Source organism: Balaenoptera physalus (assembly GCF_965194825.1).
Source record: "Balaenoptera physalus genome assembly, chromosome: 2".
In the NCBI taxonomy this organism is placed as follows: Eukaryota; Metazoa; Chordata; class Mammalia; order Artiodactyla; family Balaenopteridae; genus Balaenoptera; species Balaenoptera physalus.
This window is the reverse complement of record NC_138883.1, coordinates 156,061,293-156,077,139: the sequence shown is the minus strand read 5'-3', so window position 1 is coordinate 156,077,139 and position 15,847 is coordinate 156,061,293. Positions and strand designations below refer to the sequence as shown.

General features: G+C 41.8%; 1 protein-coding gene across 2 annotated transcripts in view; it reads left to right on the top strand.

Moving 5' to 3' along the window:
• ITIH5 (inter-alpha-trypsin inhibitor heavy chain 5) overlaps positions 1-15,847 on the top strand; it is an 80,598-nt gene that overhangs the window by 11,977 nt on the left and 52,774 nt on the right. For both annotated transcript variants that reach the window (XM_082450567.1, XM_082450566.1), the window contains exons 3-5: positions 8,461-8,624; positions 9,561-9,662; positions 11,488-11,738. In XM_082450567.1, the coding sequence (XP_082306693.1) occupies positions 8,461-8,624; positions 9,561-9,662; positions 11,488-11,738 (517 nt within the window). The remainder of the gene's footprint in view (positions 1-8,460; positions 8,625-9,560; positions 9,663-11,487; positions 11,739-15,847) is intronic.

The window sequence follows — 15,847 nt, the reverse complement described above, 5'->3', positions numbered from 1 at the left end:
TACCTCATTGTTCCTTTAATGTGCATTTCCCTGAGTTTGGACTTTTCCCCATATATTTATTGGCCATTCAGGGTTGTTCTTCTGTGAAATTTTTTCTGCACCCATTTTTCTATTGTGTTTTTTTATCCCCTAATTGTCAGTATGTAGGAGATCTTTGTGTGCTATACATACTCTGTCTTCTGAATTGGAAGAGTTCTCCCCTAAATCTGTTATTTGTCTATTAACTTTGTATATAGTATAGTTGCCATATAAAAGCTTTAAGTTCCTGAGTAATAAATAAGTTTATCTGTTCTTTATACCCTTCAAGGTTTCATTCTTGGTTACAAAGATTTCCTGGGCCCTTTGCCTTAGACTGTTTTATACAATCTCTCAAATTTTCTTAGAAATCTAGGAATGTTAAAAGCCGCACTTTTATTGATACATGTATTATAATTTTGTCATGTGGACTTTATTTACCCATCCAAACAGTACCAGAATGATCTTTCCAGCATAGGTCTGGTGCATCACTCTCTTTTGCAGATGTCTTCAGTGACTTTGTATCACCTGTAGGATTAACTCTGAGGACATCTATGGCCCCTTGTGATCTGGCTCCTGCCTGCCTCTGTAGCCCTCGTTTACCTGAGTCTCCTTGTATTTCGTGTTCTAGCCGTACCACACTAATCTGAATGTTCTCTACTCTAATTAATGAAGAGGACGTGGTGACCACAGCTGGTACCCTCCTATCACTGCCAGCTCATGGACCCCTGGGGATTTGCTTGATTTTATTCTGAATTAAGTAGATACCCTTTTAATGAAGCTCTCTGGTATCACAGACACCAAAAATGTGTATGTTTTGAAAAGCAGAAGTATCTTTTTTTCTGAGTCTCCATGGTGCTTAACAGCTACTGGCCTGTTTTCCTAAAATAATTCACTGCCATCCTTTAACCTCCCGATGGCAGGGGCCGTGTCTTGGCATCTCCTTCCTAGCAGATATTCTAAAATTTGTAGCTGGGATGTGTTTTGAGCAGATGTGGTGAGACACACAGACACAGAAATGATCGTCACGAAAGAGGAAGTTTATACTCAGAGATCCCGAGGGATGAGAGGCATGGCAGTGCTATGCGGGGAAGCACCGGGTCAGTCAGGGGGCAGCAGGGACAGAGAGAGAATGCGGCTAAGAGCCTTTATTGGGGTTTTTACAGGAAGGAATTGATGAGTCAGGTTAGGTATGCTGCGTAAGCTTAGGATTGGGTAGTTGGAATAATTTTGGCAGTCTCTGAGCTACAGGGATGGTCCGCAGTGGTCAGGTACCTGGTCCTGGGGTGATACGGGGCAGGGGGAGTATTGGTTGGTGTGTGAGAGTTTGGTAAAGGAGGTGGTTTGGGGAGAGGGCTCCGTGCTGATTGGTTGTATCTCGAAGGTGTGCTCGCAGGGGCGTCATTTGCTATCTCTAGGAATCAGCTGGCCCTGGGAGGAGCAGCCTCTCTGAGATCAAAGCCCCAAATGCCAGAGCATCAAGAATATAGAAAATAAGAAAATATAGTCAGTTCAGCAGGTAGTGTGGTGCTGGGCACCATTACCTCACTGAGAGCTAGCTACGTACATGTCTGTCTCCCTGCTCCCAACTCTAGCCATCATGGTTTATCTGTTTTAGGGGGTATACAGAATGGAATTTTTTTTCTGCATAAAGATGATAATTGCATTTTGTGTTTCCTCTCTAAACATAATGAAATATTGCCCTATAGAATGTATTACTGCAAATAGGCGATTCAGAGCTGATGACACCATCTGTCTACAGAGGGAAAATTATTTCCCCAAGGTGGTGAATACAGTCATCAGGGAGGTGCCCGGTCTGAGGTCCTCTGCTTCACGTAATAACAGCATGAGCTGTGTTTTTCTCAAAAGGAAGAAGCATTCAGGTTTAGTAAAGATCTCTGGACGGGAGTCAGCCCATTGCCAAGCTCCGTAAAGTGAGAGGGGCTGCTGAGGTTGTTTCTGAGGTTCTCTCCCACGTTTGGGCTGGTTTCTTCTAGTGGTCGACAAAGAACTCATAGACCGGGATGAAACAGCAGAAGTTTAATCTTCTGGGAAGGGACCTGGCTCCTGGCAAAGGCCGTGGCAAACACTCCCCTGTCACAGTTCCAGATGGCATCTTGGGGGATTCAGGATGTCTTCTGGGTGGATTGATCTGAAGTGACTCACATGAGTCACACAGAAACCTCTGGTCCCCCAAGCAGCTAATTAAGACACTCCCTGCCTAAAAACGCTTTTCCATCTGTTTCACTTTTGCAGGAAAGATAATGAAGACATTATTATATCACAGGAAGACTTGATTTCTGCCCCCTGTTTTCCAGCCCACATTCCTAAACAAAATACTGAGTTGAATGCAAATATGGAAAGCGTGTTGGATTTTTAAGAACTGTGCTTTGGGAAAAACCGAGACCACGGTTTTATATCCTCTCTTTTATGACACATTTTCGTAAACCTCTGCCATTCCAGGTTCTGTGCTTGGCCTTGGGGTGGTGCATCTCCTCACGATTTTATGTACCTGGCCAGTATTCTTCGCCCCATGTGCCCTCCTTTCTAACTAAATTGCACTGTTCTTTTTTTTTTTTTAACATCTTTATTGGAGTATAATTGCTTTACAATGGTGTGTTAGTTTCTGCTTTATAACAAAGTGAATCAGTTATACATATACATACGTTCCCATATCTCTTCCCTCTTGCATCTCCCTCCCTCCCGCCCTCCCTATCCCACACCTCTAGGTGGTCACAAAGCACCGAGCTGATCTCCCTGTGCTATGCGGTTGCTTCCCACTAGCTATCTATTTTACGTTTGGTAGTGTATATATGTCTATGCCACTCTATCTCTTTGTCACATCTTACCCTTCCCCCTCTCCATATCCTCAAGTCCATTCTCTAGTAGGTCTGTGTCTTTATTCCCGTCTTGCCACTAGGTTCTTCATGACCTTTTTTTTTTTTCTTCTTAGGTTCCATATATATGTGTTAGCATACTGTATTTGTTTTTCTCTTTCTGACTTACTTCACTCTGTATGACAGACTCTAACTCCATCCACCGCACTACAAATAACTCCATTTCGTTTCTTTTTATGGCTGAGTAATATTCCATTGTATATATGTGCCACATCTTCTTTATCCATTCATCCGATGATGGACACTTAGGTTGCTTCCATGTCCTGGCTATTGTAAATAGAGCTGCAATGAACATTGTGGTACATGACTCTTTTTGAATTATGGTTTTCTCAGGGTATATGCCCAGTAGTGGGATTGCTGGGTTATATGGTAGTTCTATTTTTAGGTTTTTAAGGAACCTCCATACTGTTCTCCATAGTGGCTGTATCAATTTACATTCCCACCAACAGTGCAAGAGTGTTCCCTTTTCTCCACACCCTCTCCAGCATTTATTGTTTCTAGATTTTTTGATGATGGCCATTCTGACCGGTGTGAGATGATATCTCATTGTAGTTTTGATTTGTAAATTGCACTATTCTTGTGCCAGGAATGGGCTATGGTTCATTTCCATTTCTATGTCTTTTGTGTTTTTAGAATATTCTTTTTGTTTTCTTTCACCACATATAAATTCTACATCTCTTTAAAAGCCTTTTCTTACTTTTACGGTCTTCACTGTTTTCTCTTCCTTCTGAGTTCTGGAAAGTCTTCTAGGCAATAAGTAAATATTACTCAGCCATAAAAAGGAATGAAATTGTGTCATTTGCAGAGACGTGAATGGACCTAGAGACTGTCATACAGAGTGAAGTAAGTCAGAAGGAGAAAAACAAATACCATACATTAAAGCATATATGTGGAATCTAGAAAATGGTATAGATGATCTTATTTGCAAAGCAGAAATAGAGGCACAGACGTAGAGAACAAACATATGGATACCACGGGGGAAAGGAGAGGGGTGGGATGAATTGGGACATTGGGATTGACATATATACACTACTATGTATAAAATAGATAACTAATGAGAACTTACTGTATAGCACAGGGAACTCTACTCAGTCCTCTGTGGTGACCTAAATGGGAAGGAAATCCAAAAAAGAGAGGATATATGTATACGTATAACTGATTCACTTTGCTGTGCAGCAGAAACTGACACAACGTTGTAAAGCAACTATATTCCCATAAAAAAAAGTAAATACATATATCTCCCTATATCTTCCTGTGTTTCTCTCTTTTTTTTGCACTTTCTTACCACCACACCTTGAGAGAACAGATCATGTGTAATATTTCTTCCCAATCCATCATAGAATTTAGAGTCGTGCTTCTGAAATACTACTTTATTACTATTTCCCTTTGGAGGATATATATTTTTCTCTAATTGTTCAAGATTCAGAAAATTCAGTTTTACAAATGTTTTTGATTTTGATTCTCTGCTGAGAGCTGTGGATGAGAAAAAAGGAATAAGTCATGGCCCCTGTTTTCCACATGTTTACAGGCCAGGAGGGGCAGGGGAAGGGATGGGTAGCTTTCGGGGATGGGGGATAGAGTTGCACATAATTGATGTTAATAGATTTTCAGCGGAGAGCGCTGTCACGGAAAGGCAAGGGCTATGCATGTAAATAACACAGGGGCTCCTGTGGGAAAACACTAACTGGCCAGAAGCAGTAAAACTAAAATAGTTTCTTGAAACTTTTCTCACCCTGTCTCTTGGGGCTACAAACCATAAACTGTGCTTCCTCTTGATGTAATGTTGTGGAAAATTCTGCTACATCCATAATCTTAAGGCAAAAGAAGATACCATAGTAGTCAAACTTAGCGTTTTGTCAGGCGTCTTCTAATTTTCACATTTTAATTGCAGTGATATTTTAAGTGATAATTATCTCATAAATGAGAACAAATAAACATGACATCAAAGATAATCTCAAGGATACCAAGTGCAGAAGATCTTTAAATACTTCAGAAATAGTACAGGGCAAGGACTCTTTATGGAAGAAGCTCAGTTTTGTTTGGAATGCCGTGCAGCTAGAGCTGTATGCTCTGTTTATCAAAGACTTAAACTTAACAAGATTTTTTCCCTAGTAGTACTCGACTTTTGTGTAAAGAAGTGATAAGTTGATAAGAAAAAAATTGGGGGGGGTGGAGTTCCCTGGTGGTCCAGTGGTTAGGACTCCGCGCTTCCATGGCAGGGGGTGCAGGTTCAATCCCTGGTCAGGGAACTAAGATCCTGCAAGCTGCATGGTGCAACCAAAAAAAAAAAAAGAAAAAAATTTTTAGAAAATGTCAGAATGTGGCACTAGTGCAGAATGGATTCAGCTCCCTGCCCTGTCTGGAGTGTTTCCAATTTAATGGGGGGGATAACTGAGGTTTACAGGTAACTTTTGAATTGAATCAGCATTACATATACTATGTTTTTGCAGTTCTGTATTTTACTGGCTGTCTAACAGTGACCGCTGGGAAAAGCCTTGATCAACCAGGCCACCTCTGGAATCCTTTTACAGAAGAGGCAGGATTGGAAGTCAGCAACTCCATATTCTCATGCTGGATTTCTTACCTCCCACCTGTGTGACCAGGGGCAAGTACGCTATCCTGGTCTTAACGTTGGTAAAGCGAGGGGATTGGACTTGAGAGTTGCTTTTTCTTTATATTTGTCTTGATAGCTTTTACTATAACTTCTTCATTTCAAGGGTGTTTCTAATATGCAGAAGTCTAGTTCCCAAAACAAAACCAATAAAGCACGTAGAGATCAGAAAGAGCATAGAGTTCGAAATAATTAACAAAATGACTAAATCCAGCTCAAGGGCAACTCACACTAAAGTAGGGTTGTAAACTCAAATGTTTAAAGGTGTCCAGGTCTAAAGGTCCAGGTCTAAATGTCTAAAGGTGTACGAGGAAGGTGTCCAGTTTCTGTTGCTGTATGAAAATCTTCTCCAAACTCGGTGGCTAAAGCAGCAGATTTTGTCCTAAAGAGACTAGATGTTCATAAAGAATGTTTTGTCATCATTGCTTTACAATGTTGTGTTAGTTTCTGCTGTACAACGAAGTGAGTCAGCTATATGCATACATATATCCATTTCCTCTTGGGTCTCCCTCCCACCCTCCCTGCTCCATCCCACCCATCTCAGTCACCACAGAGCACCGAGCTGAGCTCCTTGGGCTATACAGCAGGTTCCCACTAGCTCTCTGTTTTACACACGGTAGTGTGTATATGTCAGTCCCAATCTCCCAATTCATACCACCCTCCCCTTCCCCCCGCCGTGTCCACACATCTGTTCTCTACGTCTGTGTCTCTATTCCTGCCCTGCAGATAGGTTCATCTGTACCATTTTTCTAGATTCCACATATATGCGTTAATATACAATGTTTGTTTTTCTCTTTCTGACTTACACTGTATGACATTGTAAAGCAACTATGCCCCAATTTTAAAAAAAGAGGGCTTCCCTGGTGGTGCAGTGGTTAAGAATCCGCCTGCCAATGCAGGGGTCACGGGTTCAAGCCCTGGTCTGGGAAGATCCCACATGCCGCGGAGCAACTAAGCCTGTGCGCCACAGCTACTGAGCCTGTGCTCTAGAGCCTGCGAGCCACAACTACTGAGCCCGCATGCCACAACTACTGAAGCCCGTGCGCCTAGAGCCTGTGCTCCGCAACAAGAGAAGCCACCGCAACGAGAAGCCTGCGCACAGCAACAAAGAGTAGCCCCCGCTCGCCGCAACTAGAGAAAACCTGCACACAGCCACGAAGACCCAAAAATAAAATAAATAAATAAATTTATTTTTTAAAAAAGAATATTTTTTTAAATAAAAAGTGTAATCATATATATATGATTATATATTTTATATATAAAAATATATAAAATCATATATATATTTTATATATAAAATATATAATCATTGATTATTTCTGATTTCAGGAGTAATTTCCTAAAACCCAAAGTTTTATTCCTTACTTTTGGCTCTGACTTAGATTCTTGGATCTCAGGAGAAGACATAATTTAGGTGATTTACTCAAGCCCTCTCAATTTATAGATATAAAATTCTAGCAGAAATACATGAAGTGTCACCTAGTTATATTAGTTTAAAAGAGTGCTTCTCAACCCTCAGAATCCCCTGGAGGGCTTGTTGAAACATAGGCTTCTAGCCCCACCCCCTGAGATGCTCGCTCTGTAGGTTTGGCGCATGGGGTCAGAGGTTCTGCATTTCTACTAAGTTCCCAGGTGATGCTGGCGCTGCTGGTCCAAGGACCACATCTCAAGAACCATTGTTTTGAAATAACTCCTTCTCAGACCGAATTGGAGAACTTGTTTTCTTTCTAGGGGAAAATCTTTCAGATGCGTTTAGATTTTTTTCTGCTTCAGGTTCAGCCACCAGATGAACAGTCTGGTGGAACTCTGCCGCCACCACTGCCCACACTCTGGCCTGGCTCATGCGGTGAAGAGGACACTTAGCAGGAGTTATAATACCATGAGGTAGAAGCAAACGCATGTACTATAGATGCACAGAGAACAGTGACTAGTTTAGCCAGCTTTTGAATTCGCACTGTCTAGCTACTGCCCTTATCAGAAGTTTTGGGGATAAATTTAATTAACACAGACTTCCCTATTTCTGGGTTCTAATTCCCCAAATACTTTCCTGAGCTCAGTATTGATTCTTATTTTACAATAATGTGATTGTCATCTGAATGGAAAAGCCCCAGAGTATAGTTCCTCTAAGTGGATATTGAAATTAATTTGGAAATATGAGAATTTCTTTAGGTGTAATCTGATGTTGTGGTCAATTCAGTGAGTCTAGAAATGTGATCTAAACATTTATAACAGAAAAGTGTTATATACTTCACATACTTCTAAAATTCCAATATTTTATTAAATTCTTTAAGTAGAGTATATTCTCTGTTAAATTGGAAATCTTAACTGTGTCCATTTCTTTTTTTTTTTCTTTACAGTTTTAAAAAAAATTTTATATTGAAGTATAGTTGATTTACAATGTTGTGTTAGTTTCAGGTGTACAGCAAAGTGATTCAGTTATACATATACATATATCTATTCTTTTTCAGATTCTTTTCCCATATAGATTATAACAGAGTATTGAGTAGAGTTCCCTGTGCTATATATACAGTAGGTTCTTGTTGATTATCTATTTTATATATAGTAGTGTGTATATGTTAATCCCAGCCTCCTAATTTATCCCTCCCTACTGTGTTCATTTCTTAAAGCTGGGCTAAATAATTTGTTTCTCTGTCATGTACTGGTTGTTCAACCATGACTGTTTTACAATTGAGGGGAAAATCTGGAAAATCAGGACAAGACAAAGAAAGAAGAAAACAATCACAAGTCAAGGGCTTGCAAATTGAAGATGATTTCTCTTACGGAAAAAAAAAACCACACCTACCCCCAAATGGTTGAATCATGCTTTCATGCGCCGTTGAAAATACTGTTTTTTAAAATTTTTATTGACGTATGGTCAATTTACAATGTTGTGAGAGTTCCAGGTGCACAGCATACTGTGTGTTTTGATTCCAACAGAAAACCAAACCCTTGATGACAGAATTCTCGGTGAAGTCCACCATCATTTCCCGTTATGCCTTCACTACGGTTGTCTGCAGGATGCTGAACAGAGGATCTGAGGACCAGGAAATCACGTTTCAGATGCAGATTCCAGCCGCAGCTTTCATCACTAACTTCACTATGTAGGTGACACCCTGGTCAGAGACCCTGGGTTGAAGATTTCTATGCGGGAGGGTCAGGGGGAGCCTGAGATGCTGTGAGGACACAGTCTTTGGCCGTGAGAATTTATAAATTCTCAGTCCAGAGGACAGTTCGTGGGAAAGAAGGTTCATTCCCTCCCCCCACTTCCTCTCCCTTCTTCCTTCTATCTCTCCCTCTCCCCCTTCCTCCTTTTTATTACCTCTTCTTTTATCCCATTACTCTCTTCTTTCCTCCCTCCTTTCCTCCCCCCACCTTCATTTCCTCTTTCTTTCCCTCCAACAAATGGGTACCCACCCTGGGCCAGGCATGCTTCAAGGTGATTGGTCTACTTCTGTGAAAAAGACAATGTTGCTCTGCTCCAGAAACTCCACTGGGGAGAAACAATAAATAAGCAAACAGATGAATAAATGAGATAACTTCAGACAGTAGCGAATGCTGTAAAAATGGCGAGTAGGATTGAGGGGGCTTGTTTAGTTGGGGAGGTGGCTCAGAGGAGTCAGTGTTGAAGTTGAGATCTGAAGGACGAGACACCATGAAACCTTTGATGTACTAGATAGAATATCTTTCTTCTTTTCTCCTGAACTAAGAGGTAAAGAGATGCAAAATAGGTGTGTGGGTTTAATTTTAGGTCTGGGCAAGGTTCAAGTTGGTGAATCTTCTTGGAAGTTTGAGCAGGTCTTCTGATTTCCTCCTGGAGAATCAGAGGCCCCGTGGCTTGGATCTTCCCATTTGGACCTGTTGAAAATTGCCCTGTAACGAGATGAGTGATGCAAGGGGAGTGCCCTGGGCTGGAATGCATTCTTTCTGCACACCCAAGAGGCAAATAAAAATATTTTCCAGGGTTGTCATTGTTATGAGATCCATGTTTGAGTTTGTCTTGGATGGCAAGCTGGCAACGCAGCTGTCTTGTGTTTCAGGCTTATTGGAGACAAGGTGTATCAGGGAGAAATTACAGAGAAGGAAAAGAAAAATGGTGATAAGGTAAAAGAGAAAAGGAATAAAACCACAGAAGACAGTGGGTAAGTACCATTGAATTAAGGAATTAAAAGTCCACTTCAGCCAAGTGTCAAATTTTCTACCCTGCCTACCCATCTTGTTCTCACCCTTTTCTTCAAAAATTTATCTTTTTATTTTTTATCATCATAATAAATAATTAAATATACCTGGTTAGGGACTTCCCTGGCGGTCCAGCTGTTGAGACTTCACCTTCCAGTGCAGGGGATGCGGGTTCGATCCCTGGTCAGGGAGCTAAGATCCCACATGCCTCGGGGCCAAAACACCAAAGCATAAAACAGAAGCAATATTGTAACAAATTCAATAAAGACTTTGAAAATGGTCCACATCAAAAAAAAAAATCTTTTAAAAAAAATACATATATATACCTGGTTAACAATATAGTAGCTAAGGGTTTATGATGGAAAGGAATGTTTTATCACTCCCATTCCCCAGTTCTCACTTTCTAGAAACATCCACTTCTGATATTTCTGTAGTTTTCTGGTAGTTACCTCCCTCACTCTAAATATTATGATAGTTTTGCTTTTTAAAAATTTCATGATAAAAATCAGATATTATCTGTTGATTCTGTGCTGTGAAGAAAGAGGATTTAGCATATTTACAATACTCCCGCTTTCTCTCTGCATTCCAGTTTTTTGTATTATTATCTTTTTCTTCTTCAGTTAATTTAAGCAGTTATACCATCTTAGACGAGCCCTGTTATCTTCAATGATGATATTCTGACTCCTTCATGTCATCCTACCTTTTCATTTCCGTTTCCAGCACTCATCTCTTCCTACTTAATCATTTACTTTTGCATAATCAGAGTTATCACCGTTAAAATTCTCATCTGTCATGGTATTTGTATTCTTTGTCTGTAAACTGAATCTAAACACTGAAAACCAATAAATCAATTCACTTTTAATGACTCCGTAAATAACATTAACTAGAGAACCACCTAGTATACTGAGAATCAATTTCCCTCTCTACCAGCCCATTTGAAAAAAAGTCATCTGTTCCCTTTGAAGAAAAACGATCTTAGTATCTAGAGGAAAAGGTGTGGGCTTTATGAGGATTATCTTTTCTTACACTTCATAAATTGTTCAGAATCAGGCAAGCCACAGTTCCGTTTAGTTGGATCACAGCAGGAATCTGTTTTTCCTGGAGGTCACCTGTGTCAATCCCCCTCCCCTTTGCTCCCTCGGATCTGACACAAGGAGAGGTCGGAGAGTTCAGTAGTCTCTGAATTCTCTGCTCTTCAGAATTCCTTGAACCTGTGTGACCTTCCCCTAGTGCAGGCCTTTGCTACTCCTCCCAAAACTAAATTCTAGTTTTTCTTTCTAATGTCAACTGAAAAAATATGCATGACCTAAAAATCAAGAATTACGTTTTATTGGAGGCATTACTGAAGACTATAGCCTGGGAGACAGCTTCTCAGCTCTGAGGCACTGTTCCAAACAGGTGCCAGGATATAGAGGAGTTTTTGCTGAAAAAAAAAAGGTAGTCACACATCAAAAGATTACTGCTAATCACACACACTGAAAAACAACAGACATCTCGAGTTGATGAATTCAGTGCTTCTGTGTATTGGAAGATGCAAGAGTCTGGGCTCATTGAAATTATTCCTTAGATACGCATCTTAACTAGCTAGGGCCAGTTTCCTGGTTTTCTCCATCCTGAATCCCCTCAGGATGCATCATGGGGGCAGCTGCAGTGGCTGGTGGCTTGATGATGGGGAAACATTGTGGTCCACGCTAAGGCCTCTCGCTGAGAGAGTTTGGCCGGGGTCCTAGGGGACTCGAGGGAACATGGCTTTCTCTGATCCCCTGTTCCCTTTTCTCTTCCTTCCAGGGAGAAGGGGACGGAGACCTTCAGAGCCTCCGTGGTGCTTCCCAGCAAGGACAAGGCTGCCTTCCTCCTGAGTTACGAGGAGCTCCTGCAGCGGCGGCTGGGGAAGTACGAGCACGTGGTCAGCGTACGGCCCCAGCAGCTGGCGGGGCGGCTGACAGTGGAGGTGACCATTCTGGAGAGTTCGGGCATCGCAGTGCTGGAGGTGCTGGGGCTCCAGAACAGCCGTCGCCAGGGCAGCGGGCGGGGGCAAGGTGAGTGGTGCTGGCCGGACGCACTCAGGTGTCCTGTGCTGACTCCAAGCTGGGCACTGGCATTAAACCAGATGGCACCCCTGCAGCACGGGCCCCAAGAGGAGGGAGAATCTGAAGGACAGCAGCAAAACAAAGACAGTGCCCTGTACATTTTTTTTTTAAGCCAAGCTCTATCAGGAGATGTTTTTTTTTTTTTTTTTTTTGGCTGTGTTGGGTCTTCGTTTCTATGCGAGGGCTTTCTCCAGTTGCGGCGAGCGGGGGCCACTCTTCATCGCGGTGCGCGGGCCTCTCGCTGTCGCGGCCTCCTGTTGCGGAGCACAGGCTCCGGATGCGCAGGCTCAGTAGTTGTGGCTCACGGGCCCAGTTGCTCCGCAGCATGTGGGATCTTCCCAGACCAGGGCTCGAACCCGAACCCGTGTCCCCTGCATTGGCAGGCAGACTCTCAACCACTGCGCCACCAGGGAAGCCCTATCAGGAGATTTAAATGTTCAAATCATTTGACACTGTCGTATCACTTCTGGGAATCTAACCTTGGTGAGACGTCTAAAATATAGGTACTGTTACGTGTACAAACCCGTTTGATAATATTTGTAGTAGCAAAAACATTCCTTCATCCTAAGTATTCAACCACACAGACGTGATTAGTAAAATAGGGTTACCAAAACAATTCAGCACGTGATAGAGAAAAAAGAGACACAGTTGTACATACACTTTAATGTTAAATATGTTAACTGTGAAGCTGACAAAAGACCAGGAAGTTATATAAAATAATCATTTTATACTAGGGGTAAGGGAGTATGTGGTCATTTTCTAATACTTTTTTTTATTATTTTGTTTTATTTTTCAATACTCTGTTTTTAAAACAAACTTTTGACATTAATGTAAACATCTAAATAATGTGCTATATCTTTCTAAATTTAAATAATGAAAAATATGTACTGCCAGTTTGACTTAAGACACAGACATTTTTCTTCATTAGTAAGATTGCTCAATTTGCTGTTTTCTCAAATTTTAATTTTTTAAATAGCACTCTGTTGAAATGATAATGAAAAATTCAATCTAATTTTAACCACTATATTAATTTCCACTAATAGTTTATATTAAATATTCACTTGCATTGTACCTTATCCTAAATATATCAGTAAGGCTTTATGTCAAATTGGTGATAAGATAGACGTGCCCCAAAATTCACCGGGGTTAGAATGGCAAGATTTCAGATATCTGTGACACTGAGGTCAGGGAAGTGCTGAGTGCTAAGTGATCATGGAATGTGCAGAATCTGAATTCAACCCCTGTGACTGCAAGGAGGGTCCAGAGTCTCCCAAGAAGGCTTCTTGTACAAGAATATTTAGGGATGAGGTTGGAAGGAGAGGAGAGAAGTAACTGGACACGAGGAATAACAGAATGTCGTGATCTTACATGATGCAAAAGCAGTCAAGAGCCGGAGCTGGTATGTGGGAGAGTAAACAGTATGGAACATAAGCGTTCTGCCCCCAGCACGCAGTTCAGTGAGTGACTCTGGACGTGAGAAGTCGTTCACCCTCAAAGACTGGAGTGTGGATTCAGGTCTGTTATAAGTTGACTCCAGACAGTGGGCTGGCAGTCCATCCCAATCTCGTCAGAAAGTTACAGATATCATCAAGGGACCTGACATTCAGAAATGGCATGAGATACATGACACCATTCTTAGGTCATCTAGGTCACTGTGTATATGGTTAGTGGATTTTCAATCAGTTATGAACTATGTCCTTGAAAAAAGCTGACCTGGGCCATGTGAGACTCAGCTTACACATCTGTAAACAGGGACAGTAACTGTCTCTTAGGGTCATTGGGAAGCATTTGTGTACATGTGGTGCCGAGTAAGAGCTTAATCATCATAATTATTATTATCCCCTTCTATTTACTTTTTTTTCTCTGCAAATCTTATCTCCCCTATTAGATCATAAGTGATTTTGAAGCAGGTCTTTGTCTGATTAACCTTTGTCTCCTTACAGTATTAAACACGATGCCTTTTAAAGAGTAGATAGCTAATTAGGTGTCTGCAAAGTAGAGAAGAAAAGGAAGGAAAAAAAGAAAAAGAAAGGAAAAAGAAAAACACACACCTAATCTAATAACAAAGAACATTTTAAAATTTCATTTCTCCCTAATCACAATTCAGTGGGAAATTTTCCCACGTGGGAAGTATGGTCGTCCTGTTGCAGGAATGAAATGGACGTGTGTCTTGCCAGGTTCAGAACCACCGTGACTCTTCAGAGGTGTCTGCGTTGTGGTGTGCGGGTTATGCTTGGAGGGGACAGGTCTGAATCCTGTTGGTTAGTTGTAAAGTTGCTTACTGCTTCTCTGCAGGGCCTGTGGGAATCTCAGAGGAATTTTTCCAGACCATTGATCTCTTGGGAATCTGTTTATTTTTAAGAAAATTGTTTTCCTGGCTCTTTGCACCAGAGTAGATATTTTGCCTTCCAGAGCGAGAGGTCTCACAGGCCATTACCCAAGCCAGGTGCAGTGGACCGGGGCCCGTTTTGGTCCTCATTCCCATCCAGAGCTCAGCTGTTCCTCTTCCTGCAAAACGGCAGCCCCAGGAGCCAGAGGCATAGGATGTTGTGATTTTGTCTGGACGCTATTGCGTGTTTCCAGAAAGCATCCAGGATAGAGATGCAGCTAGAGTAGCACTTAGACCAGGACATGGACGGTGATAGTGTGAATGTGGGCCGGAGCCAGCACATGCCTCTGATAGATCTGGCTGTCCTTAAGAGGTCAGACCTCTGGATGTTCTCTAAGCAAATCTCTGACCGCTGGACCCATTGACTTCCTTTTTTTTAATAGTATGTTTGTTAATTAATTAATTTATTTATTTATATTTGGCTGTGTTGGGTCTTCGTTTCTGTGCGAGGGCTTTCTCTAGTTGCGGCGAGCGGGGGCCACTCTTCATCGCAGTGCGCGGGCCTCTCACTATCGCGGCCTCTCTTGTTGCGGAGCACAGGCTCCGGATGCGCAGGCTCAGTGGTTGTGGCTCACGGGCCTAGTTGCTCCACGGCATGTGGGATCTTCCCAGACCGGGGCTCGAACCCGTGTCCCCTGCATTGGCAGGCAGATTCTCAACCACTGCGCCACCAGGGAAACCCCATTGACATCTTTACGGAAGCAATTCTAGATAAAGATGACTATGTGCTATAGCTGCTAGACTCGGCCCTTGCACACAAGATTATCTCCTTCAGCCTCTAGAACAACCCTCTCTGGGAGCTTTTGTAAAATACTGAGGGTGTGAGTTCCAATTCCGAGTCTCTCCCTAGTTACGTAAAAAGAAAGAGAAAGGCTAAAAGCAGTGGAACCTACCTTTGCCTCAGTTTACTTGTCCGATGTATGGGGATTGGACCCACGGCTATTGAATTGTAAATGAATGGGCTTTTTCTCAATGTGAAAGCCAATTCGGTGAGATGTACTTTGGAAGCCAAAGCATTATACTTTCTGGATTATTAAAATAGTTAACTCACGTGCGTGGTTCAAACTCTAAAAGGATACAAATTGGTATTCGGTACAAGACCAGACTCCCTCTCTCATCCATCACCCTGCTCCCTTTTCCTCCAGTAACTCTCCTCTAAAATATTTTTATGATTTGTGGGCTCAATGGAACAGAGTATTTGAAATTAAGACTTTCCTGGAACATCCCTGGATGTGTGATCTTCTCAAGTCATATACCAGGATAGATATTCCATCTATGTGATTGGTTTAAAGCTGGTTATTTCACTCTCTAGGTTAAAATCTCAAACTTCTTATGGCCCTATGGCACCAAAATTACTGCCCTTTCCATGATTTAAAAAACTGGAGGGGGGCATAAAACTTTCATTTATGATCAGACCCCTGATGGCTAGGAGTAAAATAAAATGAGATAAACGAAATAAGGTACCTTGCCTCTTTTATCCCCTTTTGCTTTACATCAGTGATGCTCAAACCTGGCTATACCCTACAGTCCCCGGAGAGGTTAAAAAAAAAAAATCCAGATGACTGAGTCCTACCTCAAACACGTGAATTAGAATTTATCCGGGTGAGGCCTGGGTAGCTGTATTTTTGGGGTTTGATATTATTTGAATTTCTATGAGAAACTGAAATTT